Source organism: Falco cherrug, chromosome 5 (assembly GCF_023634085.1).
Source record: "Falco cherrug isolate bFalChe1 chromosome 5, bFalChe1.pri, whole genome shotgun sequence".
Lineage (NCBI taxonomy): Eukaryota > Metazoa > Chordata > Aves > Falconiformes > Falconidae > Falco > Falco cherrug.
The window spans coordinates 37,314,084-37,335,883 of record NC_073701.1 but is presented as its reverse complement, the minus strand read 5'-3'; the positions used below and the strand labels follow the sequence as shown (position 1 = coordinate 37,335,883).

The 21,800-nt window shown below is 38.0% G+C and overlaps 1 protein-coding gene across 1 annotated transcript in view; it reads left to right on the top strand.

Moving 5' to 3' along the window:
* Positions 1-10,154, top strand: part of IFT56 (intraflagellar transport 56) — a 55,263-nt gene extending 45,109 nt beyond the window's left edge. The window contains exons 15-18 of the mRNA XM_055712384.1: positions 396-465; positions 3,847-3,953; positions 7,484-7,617; positions 8,961-10,154. Of these exons, the coding sequence (XP_055568359.1) occupies positions 396-465; positions 3,847-3,953; positions 7,484-7,617; positions 8,961-9,072 (423 nt within the window). The 3' untranslated portion in view covers positions 9,073-10,154. The remainder of the gene's footprint in view (positions 1-395; positions 466-3,846; positions 3,954-7,483; positions 7,618-8,960) is intronic.
* The last annotated feature ends 11,646 nt before the right edge of the window (positions 10,155-21,800 follow it).

The following is a 21,800-nucleotide window of genomic DNA, read 5'->3' as shown; positions in this document are numbered from 1 at the left end:
ACTTCTGGTATTTCAAGAAGATGCTAATGTAATTGCTTGCAATGCTTCCTAAACAAACACATTCCAAATAGCTTTTCCCACAGGCCCAGTGTTCCTTTGTGCTGTTTGTGTTGCATGGCCGCCCACTGGCACTTGTTCAGAGGAGGCCGCACCCTGCACACAGCTTGGCGTTTTGAAGCTGCAGAAGTCCCTTGATAAGCATGGCACTGTTTGAATCCTCCACCTACCCGACACAGAGACGTCCCTACGCTGCAGTTGCATACCCTAACTCTTCTCATAAAGCAGTTGTTCGTGTGGCTTAAGCATTAGCTGCATGTTGAAACGAGGCAGCTGTGCCTTCTCTTTGTTTAAAAAGTACATGCATGTATAATCTTTTATTTTCCTTCTTCCTGCAGGTGTTCCTTTTGATCCAGAGCGAGAAGATAAAGAATGATTTTGTTTACCTTAGCTGGCTGGCTCGCTGCTGTGAGTCACTTTATTCTCAACATTGCAGAATACAGATCCTCCTTTATTGCATCAGTCTTGGCAATCCACTTTCCTAATTGAATTTAATGTTGTAGGTGGATTCAGGACTATGAAAGTGAAAAGCTGATTGCACTAGTTATAGCATGGGTGGTTATTGCACCTTTCATACACCTGGCTATAGTAAGCAATTACTGCTTCAGTGCAATGCTGTTATAGTTCCGTCAATGCAGCTTTGTCCTAACCAGTGAACCTTTTTCTTCTCAGTTGTCTACTCAATTGCTTGAGTGAAGATTTTCTGTCTTTTAAGACTGAGTTACAACTCTGAAATGTTCAGAGTAAAACATAAAATAGAAGCATCATACTGGGTCAGGGCCAAGGGTCTGTTTGCCTCCAAGAGTAGCCAGTGTCAGATGTCTAGGGAAGAGAAGGATGAGGCAAGCGTTCACAGTGTTTTTCTTCCTACCACATTACTCTTTGTGTTGTCCAAACTGCTGTGCCTGAGGGATGTCCTTTATAATCTCCGGCATTTTTTTTCTTCCAAAAAATTTTCCATTCTTTCTGTGAACCCAGAAAACTTTTGCTATGTTAAATATCCTATAGCAAGTTTTATTTAGTTTTTCTGAACCCCAATTCAGATACAGTGCCATATGCAAAATAGTATAGAGGTGGGCTTTTCTAATAACTCAGTCTGAGACTCCTTAGGCCAATTTGTTTTCCTTACAGTGCCTCAATACAAAAATGTTATCTTATCCAACAGTTTTCGGTAGTTGTACTTGGAATGTAAATATGTATGTTTTGGGACATAATACCATATCGCAGACATGTTCAACATCTCTAATGTGATCTTTCCAGACAGGCACATGACACCTATGGATGCCTATCTGACTCTACTTTTAGGACATGCCAGTTTATTTCCTTGTTCATTTGTCCTGGTTTTGACTGGGGTAGAATTAATTTTCTTTTCAGTACCTGGTACAGTGCTGTGTTTTGGATTTAGTATGAGAATAACTCCCCGATGTTTTTAATTGTTGCTAAGTAATGTTTACACTAAGTCAAGGACTTTTCAGTTTCTCAGGCCCTCCGTGAGAGGGCTGGAGGGCACAAGGAAGTGGGAGGGGGCATAGCCAGGACAACTGACCTGAGCTAGCCAAATGGACACTCCATACCATAGAACATCATGCTCAGTATATAAATTGAGGGGGTGCCCAGAGCCTGCAGGTTTCTGCTTGGGGACTGGCTAGGCATCAGTCAGCAGATGGCGAGCAATTGTATAGTACATCACTTGTTTGAGGGGTTTTCTTCTTTTGGATTTTATTCCTCTTTCCCTCTCTCTCCTTTTCATTACAATTGTTGTTATTATTATTTTATTTTATTTCAACTCAATTATTAAATTGTTCTTATCTCAGCCCTCAAGTTTTACCTTTTTCCCTGATTCTCCTACGCATCCCACTAGGGGCAGGGGGGCAGTGAGCAAGTGGCTGTGCAATACTTAGTTGCTGGTTGGGGTTAAACCATGACATCATTAAGCTGCAATACCTGGTTAGGTTTGAGCGTTTTATATGTGAATGTTTTCTGTGAATTTTTTTGACAGGAGAACTCCCATTGCAAAGGGAATTTATGGTTGCTCAGTAGACAGTGTTCATCCCTCTGATTCTGTGCTGTAGTAGTTCTTTGACATATATGTGGGGATGCAAAACTCTTCGAAGGTGCTACTTATTATGCAAGAAGTAGAATTAACACCATGTTATCAATTAAAACCTGTCTAGCTCTTTCATAGGAGTTGCTGTATGTTCTTGAGTGTGTTTTGCCATTCTGAATTCCTGCTGAAGTTTCAGTAGAGCTGCTGTATTCTTCTGTGTCTGTCTTAAAATTTTGATTTTTCATTCCCTGCTAGAATTCAAGCTGCTAGAATTCTTTGCAGAAACAACTTTTCAGTGATTAATATAGTTACATTTTTGTGTCAAGTATGTAAATTACTATTAGGTCCTTCTGGATAAAAGCTGCTGTGGAAATTACAAAGCATTACAATACATTCATGTTAGAGTATGATTAGGTATTGAGCTGTAAACAATTCAATGCTGAAATATTTCCAAAGGGCAAAAAGTACCAAAGATGCATATTTTTTGGATGCTAGACAGTATTTTTTTGTTTAATATTATTGTACTATTTATATCAAATTCTTCTTGAAGAGAAGGTAAAAAAAAGTGAATTAGCACAGTACTCCTTTTCTCTAGATGAATGGGTTGGTATTTGGAAATTAAGAACTGGCTGTTTGGCACTGTGTATGGTATCTGGAGCTGATGAAAGAAAAATCTGATTTGATGTCTTGCTGCCTCCTGAACAAGAAGTGTCTATAAATCCTGTAATTTGGTGCTACATGTTTATTGTTGATGATTGTCACCTGCAACATATGTATTGGCACAGTGGGCACAGATATAATAAACTAAACAGTCCATCTTTTGAAAGAGCACAAGAGTGATCCATGTGTGAACAGCCAGCTGCTCTGTGAGTAGCTAGTAAGGCTTAAAAAGAAAGGAATACTTAATTTAATTTTATTTTCTCCCAGTACTTGAATCAGTCTGAAATCACCAATATCAACATCAGATTCAACAGAATGGGTTCTTATCTGCAGAAAATCAAATTTTAGAACCCTTTGTGTTCAAACATCGTAGTAGAATTTCCACTAGCTGAGATGGAAGATTCAGATTCTTTTGTTTCTATTTATGTATAGCAGAAATTTTTAAAGTTAAAGGCCAGTGAAAAATTCTAGTCATACAGGCATATTTAAAACTAGCACAAAATCTCAGGAATTTGGAAACATTTTTTCTAGTAGATGCATAATGACAAGTTTGGGTTTTGTTATTCTTGGAGGGGCTTTGCCACCCCACCCCCTCCTTTTTGGTTTGCTATGAATCATGGGAATTGAATGTTTAGATTGAGGTGGGCACCAAGTATTAAAGACCTCAGTTCTGTGCCAAATAAAATTTTTATGTGTGTTAAGAACACGTAATACTAAATCTCACCATCTAAATGGATTGCCGCAGTTCATTGTCCTGCATAAAATAACTTCTCTAATGCTTCCCATTCTGTTCCTTAATCACATGTGAAATCATGAGAGTTGTGCTTATTGCTGTTTCTGTGAAATATAAATTGAGGTGTAAATGCCATAATTATTCCTCTTGCTGTTTGTATCTCTGATGAATTGGCTGTTATCACTAGTAAGGCCGAAGATAAGGACAAGTTTCCCTTCCCAACCTCATGGTCACAGGGTGAGGCATGCATTTACATTAAGCATAGAAATTTAGGAACGTTTACTCCTCCTGCCATTGAGTATTGTGCACGTCATTTTCTTTTCACAATCCCAGCTATTTTTTATTGCAGATATTATGAATAAGAAACCACAGCTGGCCTGGAAGCTCTATCTGAAGATGGAGACCTCAGGGGAGTCCTTTAACCTATTGCAGATCATTGCAAATGATTGCTACAGAGTGAGTCTTCTCTTCGGAGCTTCATGTATGACATGTTAATTCAGTGATTGTACCAACAGTCATTTTTTTTTATACTTTCCATCATTGTCATCACTAGTGAACTTTCTTTTATAACAGCAGGATGTCGTAATAATGTAGATGAGTTGGCAAGGATTAGTCAGTATTTTAACCTACAGGCCTTCTTGGTCAACAGCCCACTGTTTAAAACATTGGTAAATTAATGCATGCTAGAGCTATCAATAACAGTAACAGTTCTTCCCCTACTAGGGATTCATTGTTAGTAGAAAATACAAGAAAGTTTTAAGAAAAAAATCTAGCATAGATTCAGCAAGTAGCTTCATGGTGCGTTTTTTTCCTGTGTCAATGTTATTTGTTTCCTTAAAGCTTGTAATGGCAATGGGAGATAGTCCTTTGTTAATCATAAAGAAATGGAAAGAGAATTCCCACAACTACTATTCTATCTGCCCGAGTGGGGCAGAGAGACATGGTGTGTGTGTAATCACTAGGGGTAAAACTACTTAGAAAAACTGGTGAGCTTAACTGCCTACAACGGGATCCCTGCTAACACAAAATATTTCTTCTTCTTTTGAACCTGTTCTAAAGGGGACTCCTAAAGAGATAAGGTTAGACTAAGCAGTCTTAACATTTTTAAAAGTCAAGCTAGACAAGACAATGTCCACTTCAGTAGGGATGCTGTAGGCATTTTAGGACAGGTTACAATATATGCTACCTTACTTATACTAAGCTTCTGGATTAATGTTTACTAGTTCTGATGCTCCGTGCTACTACACTGCTGGCACACCTCCAAATTCAAGTTTATACAAAGCTGTGTTAAATAGTGAAGAGATCTTGGGAAGCTGATTACAATTCTGACTAAATTCTTAACATCTAATTCTCAGATGGTGTCTATATACAGTGAGACTTAGCTCTGGTTCAACTTTTTTTGCTGTTCTGCAAAGCATAGAAAGAGAACATGAGAGCTTCATCTGCAGGATGGATGTAGAGGCATATAAAGAAATCTTGTCTGAGAGGATTGTAAATGGCACTACAAGAAAAAGAAAAATTTGTTGTCCTATGCAAAGTACTGCCGTGCAAGAGGTCAGTGGACAATAATAGGATGCTGTATCTAGCATCCTCTCTGCCATCTCCAAGGGTGATTGCACTGTGTTGGGACATAGACAAGTAGCAGCTCAGTGACAGGACAAAATGATGTTCTTTGGAAAAGTGTCATGGTGAGACACAGGCCATCCACTTTCCAGATTATATTGGCCAGAGCCAGAAGGTAATTTTTATCAGTTATTTAGGAAGCCACCATTTTATATTTAATTTAAATTAAATATAAAATATAAAGACAGTTTGTAATTTTGTGATTGTGCAAATATAGTAGTTCACTGTTGTAAGAAGGCAGATGTGAGAAAAGCAGAACACAGATAACAGGTGTAAAGCTCATGGAGCTGGTTCTGTGGAGCCTAATGCAAGTGAATACACAAGAGCTAGCAGCTATTAGCATAGGCTTAGTAGAGATACAGTGACCAAACTTGCCATTATAGAGGAAAGATAGTAAATGGAGTCCTATTGGAAAACCTCCCAATGATTCTCAGTTCAGCCAAGCTCACCAAAGAGCAGCAATATCCACATACTATCTGTAACATTCTTTTTTGCTGTTTTCTTTCATCTGACAATGTAACATGTTTTCAAAATGCTACCAAACATATAACTGAAAAGTCAGAAAATCTACCTTGTGACCTCAAAAGCACTAAGCAAGTTATCTCTTGCACATCTTTCAAGTATTCAATCCACCATCTCACCCTAAAAGTCTTGTTGCTCAAGCAAGTGGCTATGTCTCTGGTGTTTCCCATAGCTGCGGTCTGTGAAAGCAAGTTGACAGTTAGACCGTATGTCAAATCTCTCTCTAGACCATTTAAAGTTTCACTTAATTCAGTTGATTACTTTGCCTGAATTCTTCTTAAAACCTTGTTGTATTCTAGAGGAGAAGCAGCTCCAACACTTTAGATTTATCTAGAGCTCTTAAAAACTGCACTTTCAGGACTAAATCTTTCAGCCTAATTATGTGTCTATGTATGACCATGAATGACTGCTCCGAAGACCAAGGAACTGCATTTCAAAAATTATTATTATGGTGTTATAACTTCTCTTTCTACACTGCCAGCTGTTTGTACCTCTTCCACTAAACAGCAAGGCCCAAGTTGTTTGAGATTATGTAACGTTTTCCCGTTGTTTCTGAAACATTATATTATATTGGAGGTCCAGAGACAGTACCGTAGCTGTAACTTAAGAAGGCAGTTGCACACCAGGCTTCACTCAACAGAATGTTGAATGAACACGGATGGAGCAAGGTCGACAGTGTCCTGAGAAAAGATGTAGCTGGATGCCCGATTGCTATGCTGACAAAATTTGTTCAGTGAGGAAGCTGGGATGCACAACTTCTGGCTAATTTCTTGCTGCTTTTCATGCAATAGCCCATCTTGTCCATATAGGGAACAGCACATGACTTGGGTTGAAGCATTTCTTGCTTTATGTAAGATAGGAGGAGGACATTAAACCAGTATCTGCTTAATGGAACTAGACCAGATGCCAGTTTGGAAAGATCAGTATTCAATTTTTTTCTTTTTAGCTGACACAACTCATACTGTTTATACTGACTATCTTTATTCCCATTCATTTAAGTACTTGCCAGTCAGCTGTGGTTAAAATGACCATTTATGTGAAGATTATGTGAAGACTCATTCTGCAGTACCTGTGTTCTCTGACTAAAGTTTCCAAACATAACTCCCACAGCCTGTTCTTTTTTTCTTAGCAGATGTAGGCTTCCAGCTGAGGCTATGCTCCGTCTACCTTCTGTGCTCTCCCATGGGAAGATGCTAGCCACAAATAACATTGCTATTCAGGCTTGCCCGAATGAAAAACAATCACAGTCATAGATAAGGTCCACATGAGTTATGCTGACTTCAAAAGCCACAGTTACTGTGGTCACTCCTTTCGCACTGACTGTTGCCAACCAACTTGCTTCTTGTTCCCATTTCGCACTGACTGTTGCCAACCAACTTGCTTCTTGTTCCCATTTACAAGTAGAGAACCTAAGGCAAAAAAGATAGGGTACACAGTGATTTTCCTATGTTGGTTTATAGTCACTGAATCTTATTTTGTACTGTCCTGTAACAGTGAAGAAAAAAATTTACCTCCGAGTTAAAACCAAAAGACATCCAAGTATGTCTCTCTGTATATGATCAAAACAAAAGTGCTGATCATTCCTGACTAACAAAGATCACAGTGCAGTTTGTCTGTAATATGTTCAAAGACATAGACCAGTAATGGTGCAGTACTACCTGTTTCTCTGTGTAGAACTGAAATGTGCCTGTTCTGTGTCACTTGCTGCCTGCAGAAAAACAGGAAAATGCACAATTGCTTCTGTGGCTTACTACTGATTTCAGAAAACTAAGCTCAAACTTTTTCATTCCCTTCTGAAAGATGGTCATATAGTCAGAAATAACGTTTCATTTTCTATGCAGATGCATCAGTTTTACTATTCAGCCAAAGCATTTGATGTTCTGGAGAGACTGGACAGTAATCCTGAACACCGGGAAGGCAAGAGGGGTGCTTGTGTGGGTGTCTTTCAAATGATCTTAGCTGGCCGAGAAGCAAAGTGAGTATTCTGTGTTAGATATGAATTTACTTTACTCTTTTCCTATTTCCAGTTAGCTGTAAGCCAGAATCGTAACCTTACTTTAGGACTACGTATCCTCTTCCAATTCTTTATTGACCTTTCAGAGAATAGACTCTGGGCTAGTTGTTCTATATGCAGCGTTCAGTTTGAAGTGTATCTTCCACGCTAACATTTATAGAATAAAAAATGGAGAATAACTTAAAAGTGAATGCTAGAACTGCAGGAAACCAAAATACATTAGTCATTATACTAGGAAGAGCTAAATTATAAATGTAGTATGTTCATGAACTGAGGGAAAAGAACCTCGTTTCATGTTGATGGCATAAGAATGGGAAACTGTCCCATGACATTTTAAGTTTCACAGAACAGAACTAAGAAAACATTTACTCTGCACTGTAGGAAGGATGTGACTTCTCTAAACAATGAGTGGATGAGACTGTGTTTTCATTGAAGTTTGCTTTCTGAAGACACTGTCCATTTCAGACAAATAGACTTACTTGATGAAAGCTTAAAGGAAATTATCTGTGTTACTGATAATTTTGCTTTTGGCCCATTTCACTGGATGGGAGAATGAGAGTAGTGAGGCTGTTATTTAAGAACTGTTTCATTGTGAATATTCTGCTGTGACACCAGATGGCCATTCTGCCCTGGCCAAAGCTGCTGTTTCATACATGGCTGGTGGGTGTGTATTTTGGCTTCTACGCCTTCCTTCTATTCCCTTCTCTGCTGGTATAATCTCATTACCTACCGCACCCTTCAAGTGTCCTTTTAGCAACTCCTGCAGTAGATGCAGTAAAAGACACATAGGTTGCTTGTTTTTCAATATGCATACAAGTTCTTGCTGTAAAGTAGCTGGCAAACTGCAGCTTCGTACTGGTTTATCCTACTGGTAACGTTCATTTCCATGTTATTTGTATTTATGTGTAAGGTGATTTGGCAGTATTAACCTAGACGTTGCCATACTGAAGACTAGCAAGCAGCATTAAAGACCAAAAGTTGCTTTCTAGGGAACTACTTTGCAAGAATAAGGATATAAATACACACACACATGCATATTAAACTCCAAATTAATTAATTTTGCTGACTTTTTGCTTTTAATTTCTCTCCTTGTTGCAATTGTATAAAAGACTTTTATTTTTTCTTTTTTTTTTTTGTCCCCTGGGATCTCACCTACTGTGCGTTTTTACCTATTCCTGATCTGCAGATGAATGGACCTCTCTGTCTAGGAACCATGTTTTGCAAAATAGCTTTGATGCAAGTAGTTGTTTCTTGTATCAGTTGGGTCTTATCTTCATTTAAATCTTTGTGTTTCACCTTTGTAGAGAGACTCTACGGGAAGTACTGCATCTTCTGAAGAGCACTGGTAATTCTCAAGTAGAATACATTGTCCGCATCATGAAAAAGTGGGCCAAAGAGAATAGGGTCCCTGTTTAAGTCAGTGCCACAAAATGAACTGGGTTGGTTACTGTAGTGTATGTGGCCATAAGATGTGGGTCTTGATTTCTCCTGTGCATTCTGGGTATCCCCTTCCTCGCAGGACTTTAAACAATCAAGCAGGTTGACCCAGGTGAGCAATGGCGTAGTGCAGTGAAATTTCAAAACATTCAGCAAGTGGGTTTTGGGATTTTTATTAAACCTTTATCGGTACTTTTTCTGCTACACCACCTCTATTCCTCATTCAAACTTTCAGTATTTAGTAGTAATTCCAGCTGCACCCAAGTCAAAGTGTTTCTCAGATGTTCCCCAGATTTCTCCGCGCAAGGTACTGGACTGCTTTGTGAGTTTTTTTTCAGCAAGTCTTCTGGCCTTCAGAGAAGAATCATTTGTTAAATGACTGAGAAAGATCTACTTCAGCAAATGATGGAATGTGGCAAGTAGAGAGGATGACGGTGACAACCAAAAGCCAGTACTAGTGTATCAGATAATACAAAAAGACTGCTATATATAAATAGAAGGGTAAAATACAAACCATATTCTGAGTGCTGTCTTTTTCTGGATAAATCTCAATAACTAATACCTTCGTTTCTTAGGGTCTTTTATAAGAATTGTTTTCTCTCTTACTATCTTTTTCAGACCATAGAGATTTGACTGACTGTATTGTTCAATCTTGCTTTGAGGTTTGACACTCAAAACATTTATTCATGTTAATATAATTTGAGTAATCCATTTAGTTTAGCAATCAGATGGATAAAAGAACTGGATGTTTTGAATCACTTCAGCATTTACCACCTTCATTAGCAATATATTTATTATACTTTTGGATTTGTTATACTCTCCTGGTTTTTGCAAACGGTTCAGGGAATACATACTTCTAAAAGAAGGCAATAGTTGTAACATAGAAATTTATTATACATTTTATAGTGAAAAAACATTTGTATATTACTTTAAAAGGAAAATTTACATTTTCTAGATTTGTAAAATACTTGTGATGGTTATTTTTATCTTTCGGAATGAAACTCAGGATACTCTATTCTCTACTGTCTGTGCTTTGATTAAAGTTCTTAATTGAATCTACAGTTGAATGGCTGGTCTATGTTGCTTCATACTGCAGAAGTTAAAATAGTATATTCATTTTTCTGTGGAAGAGGGCAGATTTGTGACTGGTCATTAAATAAATGCACATTCAGTAATCAGTCAAAGGCAAGCCAATGGCCTTGGACCTGATTTTATGGTAGTGTGCTGAAAATAAGGAGGCTGGGTGTATATGGAACGTATACACCTTTGCCATATAACATGTTAGTGTCTTTACTGCTTTACGCAAAAGCTGTGGGTGTCGTCATTCAGGTATCTAGAAGTGCATTTGATAGTTGCAGCTACTTGCATTTACATCTACAAAACTGATCCATCATACTAGCAACAGTAATAGAGCCTTTCAGCAGGAGCAGGGGCAACATTATACGCATTCATAAGAGGTGTGAAAGGAGCAGGATTTTCACTGAAAGCAGTTACAAAATGTGTTTCACTTGTAAAAGGCATTTTTTTTTTCCTTCCCTGTTAAATTAACTTGGAAGCAGGTTGGGAATACAATTATGAGTCTTGGTACAAAGCTAAAAAAAATTGTGTTGGTGGCTTTGTAGCAGATGTTAAACACATCTAATTACTCCCTTTATTGAAGCTTAACTTGCAAGAGAGCTGAAGAGCATCCAAATCCATTGCAGACCATTTTACATGTTGGTTGAATCTTCTGAAATGTGTGACGGCATTGCAGCGTAAGGGCTTGGGGACTAATTTTAAATTCTCTGTCTGTGACCAGTGAACAAGTTTTGAAAACCTTACCTTTATTCACTATAGTCACAAAGTCGTATTTGATATGCTAAATAATGTGGGGTTTAGCACAGTGCATTTCATTGCCTGGTAATAAAGCTTTTGTCATGTAAGACATAAAGAACAGGGACTGCAGGGCTTCGACTTGAGCAGTGATGAAATAAAAGATATATTACATATTGTCCTAGCATTTAGGGTCTTGGTAATGGAACAGATGTGTAGGTACTATAAAAATACAGAACAATAAAAGTGCTGAAATATTGGTGTTTATTTTACCTTAGAAATACATTCTAAGACCATCTATTGTTTAATCTGAGATCATATTCAAAGAACAGAGGTGTAAATAGAAGTTGCCTTAGCTGATACAGAAAGGGGAGTTAATAAAGAATTTCTAAAGCTGTTTCTCAGGCAGAGTTAACAAAATCTTATCCCTGCCCATTTCCATATTTCCCTGAGCTGTGGTTATTTAAGGAGTCAAGGTACTCTATTTAGGACAGCTAGGAGTGAAGTTAAATATGAAGAAAAACAACAGAAGTGACATATACAGAACAAGCAGGCAGTGAAGAATGCATGTGCAGAGTCAGGAAAACAGGGAAGTTTACTGGGGCAGGAGTAAGTAATAGAAAATTGAAACAGTGGCATTTCAGATAATGTAGTGGAAGAGAAACTAAGGCAGAAAGAAATCACTGCATCATTAGAATTTCAAGGAAGAGTATGGAAAATACAGTAATTTCTTATACTCTGAATAAGCATCTGATTCTGGCAAAAAAGCTATAGAGAATGCACAGAAGGTACTGTGCTAGCAGTCATACCATTAGTAGTGACAGGTGGAGAAAGCCAAACCCAAAACAGCATGTAACTGCTTTCAGTTGGGCCCTGACCCATTCCTGATAGATAAGGAAGATGACCTTCAATTAAATGTTGTAATACCTGAACAACATTTATGTCAGTAACTTCTAAGTGTATTACACTGCAGGGGAGGACATTTATCCTACCTGTTGCTGCAAGTGAGTTCCAGAATAACACCTTTTGGCGAGCGTCTGAACTGATACAATACAACAGCAACCCTCTTAGAAGATAGATGCTGGATTCCAGAATTATTCCAAGTGTAGTAATAGCTGGAACCAAGTACTGCACGACACTGGAGATGGCAAGTTCATTGTGAAGGATCCGTCACATCACCTTCCAACTCTGTGGACTGTAGCAGGCATTTAGGTTCATGTGGTTCGCTCAGCTTGAAGATTGCTCAGAAAATCATCTACAGTTGAATAAGGAACTTGGCCATTAGCTCCTAAGACTGAGGCACAAAATAATTACATATATTGCTGTTACTACATGTAGCTTCACTATATGGGAGCTATATGTATATTGAGGAACACATCTGAGGGTTACGCTTTGGTTTACTCTTTAACCAGATTTTCCCTGCATTATCTCCAGAAGTAACTTCTGGTCACTCTTTTTTTATTTCCAGAGTTCCTTCTGCCCATTTAATCTATTCATTTGATCATTGATTAAGTAGATAATTGCATGAAAATGTCATCAGTAACCCTTAAAATGAAGTCATTAATTCACTACTAGATAATCTGGTGTGACCCTACATAGTGCAAGACAGTAGATTTCACTGGCTAATCTTTGTGTTGAATCCAATAACTAATTGGGCTTTCCATAAAAATATTTGCCAGAAAAACTTAAGTCTCAATTTGAATGTGGATAATAGAAACCCCATAGTTTTACTTTGTAATTTGTTCAAATGGTTAAATCGCCTTTGCTCTTTTAGAAATTGTACCTTAATTCTAAATTCAGCTTGTTTGGCCTTGTTTTCTAATACTTGATTCTTCCAGTGTTCATCTTTGCTGTTAAGTCATTGAAGCATAGCATTCTTTGGTTTGGTTTGGATTTTTGGTGGGGTGGTGTTGGGATTTTTTCATCCTTAGGTATTCCTAAACTGCAAGCAAGTCACCTCTGTCTGTCTGAAAGACAGCGTCCCTTGAAAGGCTGTTTTCCTGGCCTCAGATTGTCAACAGATTTTTTTTAAAAAAACATGGCCATGGAGCACTGGGCATACTTTATCACTGTATGTGATACTGCAATATGCTTCTCCATACTGCCGCTTACTAGTCTTCTACCTGTGTACTCAAAGACTCTGTTCACCCTTTTTGGCATACTGTCACAGGGGGAGCTTGCATTAAACTGCTTCTCGACTGTGATGTGACATCTAGGATTTTTCCAGAACTGGTATTTTCCAGGGTACAGTCTACCTTTTGGAAGAGACAGCCTACCTTTACCTCTACAAAAAATACATTTTGCTCAAATGGGCTCATTTTATAGCTCATGCAGATCACTCTGTGTGACTATCTTATTCTCACTAATTACTAGTCTGTTTCTCTGCAGCATATTATTAAAAGTGATGTTTTACCTCTATATCTGGATCATCAAGGGACATGTTGGATCCTCCATTATTCCAGGACCCACTAAATTAAACCCTCAATACATTCTATTAATGATTACTGATGGTTACTTTTCATCATTTGTCATTCTCAACTTATTTAACATGTACCTTACAGATACTTATTATGCTGTTCTTTTAAATTAAGTATATGACATTAGAAATGTATGTATTGAATTTGTATAACTGCAATATTTTTGTATTCAGCTAAAGTTGTAAAAGATCCATGTCATGGGAGCTAATACTTCCTATTCATTCTTTATTAGATGAACCTTACAGCATCCCAGAAAGATTGATGGAGTCCAATTGTTCAAGGCTGCTTGCAGAATTTGAAACAACTTTTTTTTGCCCTGTAATCACATTTTGAAGCCACACACCAAAAGCTTTACTTTTGACCTTGTAGAGTTTAAACTTTCATTTGGAACAAATAAGGCAGGCATTTCACATCTCTGGGCAAGGGACAGTTCCTAAATTCCTCATCAGTCTTGCTTCATTGATGAATTACACTAGCATCTATTTATAGATTTAAAAATAAAAAATATATTTAGTAAGAGCTGGGACTTTTGAGAAGCCACAGTGTAGTGTATTCCTCAAATTAAAAGGAGAACTGTTTCAATTCATACTTACACACTGTATTGTGCTTAATTGCTCCACATTATATCATTCTTAGTAATGCTCCACATAATATTATTCTTAGTAATTTTTTAAGAGAATTTAAAATAATGAATGTAGTAAAATAAGTAATGGTCTTTAAAATGTTTATACAAGTAGATCTTCAAGAACCTGGGATTTAAGTTATTTTGACAGGAAATATGCTGTGCGGTAGTTTGTAGCCGTTCTCAGACACAGCTAAATCTAACTGAAAAGTGAGACAGTACCGATGCTGGTGTCTCTGAGCTGCACGGTAATGGACCCAGCACTGCTTTTTTCAAGTCCTCAAACCACACCTTAAGCTGGCCCTTACCTAGGGATGAGTGATGAGCCTCAGACTCCACCATCTGTTCCTTGATCACCATAAGCGACTTCCATGCAGTCGGTTCTGTGAGAAACCACACACAACAGAGCAGGATTATATAATATATAGTAATATATTTTAATTATATATGGAATAATGTTGAGATGGTGTATGTCATGTAGAAAAGAACCATGCTTCAATTCTAACAGTTACATTGCGCATTGCTACAGTTATAATTTTCTTTGATGATTTTGTCCTTAATCATGGTGGGATTGTTATGCCATCTACTCTAAAGCTACGGGTAATATTTCTTCTCTCACATCAGTGGGTGAGGCCTTTATGTAGGTAGCCATTATGTGACAAAATACAATGTCTTACTTTGCAGAGCTAGTGAATTAATTCACATCACATGTAAATTTATCTCTTGATAGTTGTGTCTAAGAAAACTTTAGAAAAATTAAATTACAAAACCAGATAAACCAGGTCTTAAACTGCCTGGTATATTCCCAATACTGAAGCTTATCATAATACTGCTATTCTCTACAAGTCCAATCTTAACTTTTGTCTGACTTACTCATGATGGCACATGTGCTGAATGTAGTCATCACTGAACAAACTGGGACATTATTTACTTATATAAAACAATGGTGGTTTCCCCCACTGTTTAAAGGCAGAAGAGCTGTTTTCAGGTCACAGCAAAGTAATTTCTGAGGCAAGCTTTCCAATACTTCCCGCTCAGTTTAGCTAGTTATTCCTGACCAGGTTCTGTTGCTGTGTCTGCTTTTCATTCTGCACACTCTCGTTCCCTGCCGAGTATTTTCCCATCCTATCTATCCACTAATGCCCTATCTATCCACTAACGTGACTGGCCCTACAGGACTGCCACAAAGTACTGCCGAAGTGCTGCTGTTTTCCATGCATCTCTTGTTCCCCTCACCCCACCTCTGGGCATTAGTTGCCTTGCTCTGCTTCACAGGCATTCAAGGCAAGGTTTGTTCAGATTTGTAAAATATGCTTAGTCCTATAGAGGACTAGAAATCAGGACAACAGTAAGAAATAACAATCTCTTAAAACAATGAGGAAGTATTCAGGTAAGTACTCAATGTAAGTTAAGTCTGACTGTACAATTACTTACCAAGGTAAGGATGGATTCTCTTAAGGCCAGAACAATGATATTTGAAATAGAGATGTCATACAGAAAATGTAGCTTGTTTTCACAAGCATTTCTGATCTGTAGCATCAACTATGTTCTTAAAATTGTCAGTGCTATCACTGCTATTCTACACTTGTTTTAATATGCTCAAAAATCTTTAAATTTCATATGTCTTCTTAAAATACAACTTGAGGTGGTAAGAAAACTGAGTTTAATAAAACTCCATTTGTCTATTTAAATTATTCATGTATGGAAAATCGTTTTTCCTAAGCAATTTTTCAGATGCTATTTTTAATACTGTGGCAACTCAAAAGCAGCTTTGTGTTGAATCTGCAAGCTCGGTATGTAGTTAATTCTCAGTGATGAATATGCGCTTTGCTTTTTGAAGGCAATTTGGCTTGGAAATAAAATCATGAACATATGAAAATGCTGAACAGCACATGCAAAGTGTGCTTCTGACGATTCAGATCGTAAGCTTGTATGAATGTTAAAAATGTGGCAATTTGTTTATGCAATCACCCTCAGCTGTCTGTGATAATGTGCACTTATTTAGATGTAGAACATTTATGTAAGTAAAAGCAGTTTCCAAAGTGCTGATGTTGCCTGAACTCCCAAATTACCACTCTGATTTAGTGTTTAACTATGTTAAACAAGTATGTGCACAAAATTAAGGTCAAGCTGACCCACCCACTCAAGTCGTCGTCAAAACCGATGAACAAAAGCACTTCTAATCGAGGGAGTCAACCTTGGGAAACAAAGAACAGATAATGATAAGAGCACCGTTATCTAAATTATGCAGAAAGAAGCCAAGAAAGTTCTGGCCAAGAGGAGACAAGCTGATAAGGTGTTGCAACCTACAGAAAATTAGTTGGAAGTAGGGCAAAGGTAATTGTGGTAGTGGGAGGTTGAGACCTCCAACTCAAATAGCCCCCCAAAGGAGGGCAAACCCCCGCTTCGGGAGCACGTGTAGTTGGTAGAAAACTTCAGCGGTACTGTCTGAGGATGCCAGTAGTTTGCATTGGAAACGAGAAACTTGTAACCAATCCTGTGCGTGAATGAAATTAATATGTAATGTGCTATGAATATGCAAGTACTCTACTGCATATAATGTGTACCCTCGAGTATGTTGGTGTGCGTGTTAGGAGGAAAGATCCCCCCATGCACCCAACGCTGCAATAAACCAGTGTTGGCTTTCTAAACTCTTATTTGCTTTGGAGAGTATTCCTGGTTGCAGTTTTCAATAACACTGAGAGGCACTGAAAAAAAAAAAAAAGATTAGGAAATTGGAGGTTTTGTAAAATCAGTCTGAAGGAGGAACTAGAGAAAAATCGAAAGAAAATTTTTCCAAGGTCACAGCCAAATATTATCTTGTATGTCTTTATGATTCCTAGAAGGTTGCTTTGCCATCTACATATGTATTATATGTAATTCTCCTATTTAGGAGGGTGAACATTGCTTAACAGGTGTTTTCTGAACAGTAACCATACTTAATTTTAATAGATTACAGTATTTAATAAATTAAAGACATTTCTGATAATAATTATTAAAATATTTGTATTTCACTAAAAAAAAACCAGAAAATATCACAGTGGCAAGTGACCAAGGCTAGTCTGGCCTGCGGTTTGGGCACTGTGACAGTGTTTGTCTTGTCAATGCTCACAAGAGAAACCCTCCCCAAGAGCAAATCTATGGCACATTACCTTTTGTATTGCCGAGAATTACTTCCAGACCCTTCTACCTCATTAAACAGCATTACTACTGCTTTTAGTGTAGAAATTGCCATTCAAGCTGAGAATTCCCTACCTGGCCAATCCCTATTCTTGTTGCAGGTGGGTGGAGTAGCTACGTCAATGTGACTCATTTATTCTTGTGTGTTTTTAATTACTATTGGAAGAATAAAACCAGCAGACAACAATACAAAGATAAGACAGTAACCTGACTCCAAAGTTTCAGACAGGCCGGTAATCTTCTTCGGCAGCCTCCAGGGCTGCTGGCCTGATGGAACAGGCTTTTCATAGGAGACAAGCATCCCATGCTGCAAGTACCTTTAAAGAAATGGTGTAAATGAGGAAAAAAGCGAGGGACAACTCCCAGAGCACATAATCCCTCTCAATCTCCGTAAAAATCTTGGTGGTTTTACACTGCCAAATGAGCAGTGTGATTCCCAGAGGAACTACCATTAAGGAAATCTGTTATTTCCAGGGGCAGCTCCTCTTGAATTTTAAACTCATCTTAAGTACAGTTGGGGTGACATTGTTAGTCACACTCAACACATGACAGGCAGATGCTTCTCACCATTTCTTCACCAGTTCATTGAATTCTGCTCCCTTTCTATACATTTGTCTGTTTAATAAAAAAGACCCTTTTTTTTTTCTTTTTTTTTCTCTTTTTTTTGTTACTGGGCACTCCTCTACAAAATCTCTCCTGTGTTTATTTTTCTGATGTAATTCTTCGTGCTATTCTTTACATCTACAAGAAAATTCCAGGATTTTAGTTAGAAGTTGATTTTATCATTGGTAATTTGGTGGTTTAAATTTTCTTGTGACCACTTATAAGGTATCTAATTTTTTTTTTAACCTGTTTCTCACTCCTTAGAAAAGTAAAGGGGTAAACCTGCAAAGAGGAACTTCATAGTGATTTTAGACCTCATAACTAATCTTCACTGCTTGGCAGAGAAAACCTCTCAGACACTGACATTCTCAAATTAATTTCATTTAATACACGGAGCCTATACACCACTTCACCTAGAATCACTAGTACTGGAGAAGTTAAAAGCTTAGTTGTCACTCTCAACTGGATTCACCCTTAACATCAGGAAAAGTTAAAGATGAAACCTGCATGCTTGCTCCAGCAAGAAATCTTGACACTGGGAGCAGAACAATTATTAATAATTAAGTAAAAAATACAACGCAACTCGAAAAGTGTTCTTGTCTTGTTAGTTACAACTGACTTTGTTGCCGTTATCTGAGGGAAAAAATTACCCATGTTCTGCTTGGTAAATACACCCACTTAAGATCTGATGTGTCATGTCTTAGTATCTCACCTTCTCTCCAGGACCGAAAGCTGTTCCCAACAGCAGCTTCTTGGAGCAGCTTGCTCTTCCTCGGCCAACATGTATTTCTTGCCATTTTCTCGCAGGCCTTTTTCTTCCTAACCTGCTATTCTGTGTAAACTCAGCACATGAGGCTTTGAATTTTCTCTGAGGTGCCTTTAAATTAACAATTAATTTAAAGAACGAAGTCAAAATTTCGTAGTGACTTAAGTATCCTTTATTGGCAGCACTGGGTGCATGGGGGATCACTCCACCAAAGTCATGGACACCGAGGGAACCCCTCAGCCCCCTCCTTATACAAGTCACTCATGTCTATTCATCAACTTTCCGGGAACTCATTAACATATCTCACACCTGGACAATCAGCACATTCCATTCAAGGACCCATCACATCTTCAAGTTAACAACATTAACTTATCTTGCGCCTGGACAGTGTCCTTGAGGAGTTGTCTCTATGCAGACTCTATTCCTTAGCGGTCATGTTTAAAGTCTCCATCTTCGCCACGTTGCATGTACAACAGGAATCTAAGACAAAATGTCCCTTTTTAAAGATAACCAACCCAAGGACTTAGCAGTCTGTGCATCCGTCCTGTTGCAATAAGGGTCCCTGGACATCTCCTGACCCTAACTAAACATAGGCGCGTCATCCTTTAGATAAGTGGTACAGCATTCACCATTCACAATCTTACTTTATTTATTAGCTTTAAAAATGTTACAATGTTCTGTAGAGCATAAAAATCACCAGTCATACAGAGGTTGTGTCAGTTTTTAAGTTCTCATTGAGGAATTGCACATGAACGGCACAGATGATAGAGAACACCCCCTTCCCCTTTGGCTGAGGAACTCACACTGCCATGATACACGCTCCTGTAAATCCCTTTGCTTTTCTAGCATGAGACTTGTCCTGGTTTCTACCTTATTTTTAATGTAAGATAAAAGCCAACATTTTTGTTTTGTCAGCTACCTACCAGATACCTACTTATTTTGACTTCTGTATGTAGACGCTTGAGAAAGGAAACTATATTAAACAAAGTCCTGGGTAAAGAAAAATTTCCTAGAAAATAATATGGGTTCTGGTTCCTCCACCAAGATACCCCTTTGCACTCCTTTAGAATGCATCCTGAAAAATTGAAACTATTTCGGTGGGGATCCCTCAACTAAAAGAAAATCCCAAAGTATAAGCTGGACAACAGTGAGAAATGACCAGAAAACGGGACTCTGAATTAAAATACTATATTGCAGTTCATTATTTTCTGTAGAAGAGTGGGTAAATGGATGCAGTACCGTAAGTTGTTTTGTTCTTTGTTTTGCATAAAAATTATGACATGAGAAAGAAATTTAAATTTTTAGACAATAATCATCATCATCATCATCATCAAAAAATACAGAAAATAATCCCTCCAGGACAAGTTAAGAGGGGACATACTCCAGAGAAATACTTACAAATAGATTCCTCTGCATTACCAAGATGTAATTGTTACTGAAAATCGTTATCAGGAACACCCTCCAAAGCAAATGATAGTTTAGAAAGCTGACGGTGGTTTGTTGCAGCGTTGGGTGCATGGGGCCTGCTTTCTCCTAACACGCACACCATCATACTCGAGGGTACACGTTATATGCAGTAGAGTATGTGCATATTCATAGTACATTACATATTCATTTCATTCACGCACAGGATTGGTTACCAGTTTCTCGCTTCTAGTGTGAATTCATGATCACAACACCATATCAGCTTGTTTCCTCTTGCAGCCAGAACTTGGAGACTTCTTTCTGCATAATTTACATAATGGTGTTTTTATCGTTATCTGTTATTTCCTGGGATTGACTCCCTTGATTAGAAGTACTTTCAGTCATCAGTTTTGATGACTTGAGGTGGTGGGTACTTGAGGATTAAAGTCTTGAGCAGGTGGGCCAGCCAGACCCAAACCCCATGCACATTCTTGTTTAATTAGATCAGAATTTGGTAACTGGGGAATTTAGGCAACAGTAAGTATGAATATCTGCTGGTACTTGTAGATGCATTTTCTGGATAGGCAGAAGATTTCCCATGTCAAACCAATACAGCAAGGGAAGTAATCAGTGTTATTGAAAAAAATTATTCCTAGATTTGGAATACTCAAGGGAAAGGCATCAAATAATGGGCCTCATTTTATTGCTAAGGTAGTGCACCAAATTGCCAAATTTTTACAGTGTGATTGGGACTTACATACGCCTTGGAGACAGCAATCTAGTGGGAAAGTAGAAAGAATGAATCAGACTATGAACAAACAAATCTCAAAATTATGCCAAGAAACACAAATGAAATGGATAGATGTCTTACCCATAGCTTTATTACGAATCTGAATTACTCCTGGGGTTCAAGAAGGAATTAGTCCTTTTGAAATTTTATAAGGCAAACCATACCCAGTAAGTCTCTTAACAGGGAAAGTGATCAGATGCATATAAGCAGAAATCAGGTACTTACTGAATGCGTGTTATTGTTGGGACATCCACTATCTTCGCTTCACAGGCACCTGAACGAAAGAGCTCTTGTACCTCTGGGCACCCCAGTACATACCTTCCAAACGGGAGATCCAGTTTATATCAAAACCTGGAAAGATGAACCTCTGAAAGAACACTGGAAAGCACCATATGTGGTATTATTAGTCACACCCACAAGGGTCAAGGTAAAGGGAATAGACTTTTGGATTCACTATACTGGAGTGAAGAGTGCCCGTCTGAAAGAGTGGAAGTCAAGAGAGACCGGACCTTTAAAATTGAAATTAACACAGAATCAATGTGCTGCACCTGGATGAATTGGGAACCAGAAGTTCATTTAGATTGCACACAGGGAGAAATTTTATTCCACTTCACATCATTAGGAGTAGTAATATTGTTATTGTATCTTTACAAGTATACCGACTTCTGAAAATAGAAATTAACAAACTAAATAGGTTAATAGTCTTCTTTGACTTGAAGCATACTAATAATTGGATTCTTAGTGTTTGTGTGTATTTATGTATTGATTCAATGTACCTGTAGGTGTTGTTCAATGTTGATAATGCAATCAGGTGATAAGGCGAGACTCATCTAAAGAAAAGTGTTCTTGGTCTGAAAGGGGGGAACTGTAGTTGACAGACCAGCTTGCAGATATGTGATTAATTGAAGGCCAGTTTGTTATTTACTTGGAATTTAGACAAAATATATGAATATCTGTAGTGAAGAACAGAAGAGAGTCTGAAAGACTGAGGATGTTACGAACAGTTGGTGGAACATGGCCTTGGGAGAAGGGATAGACACCATAAATACCTCA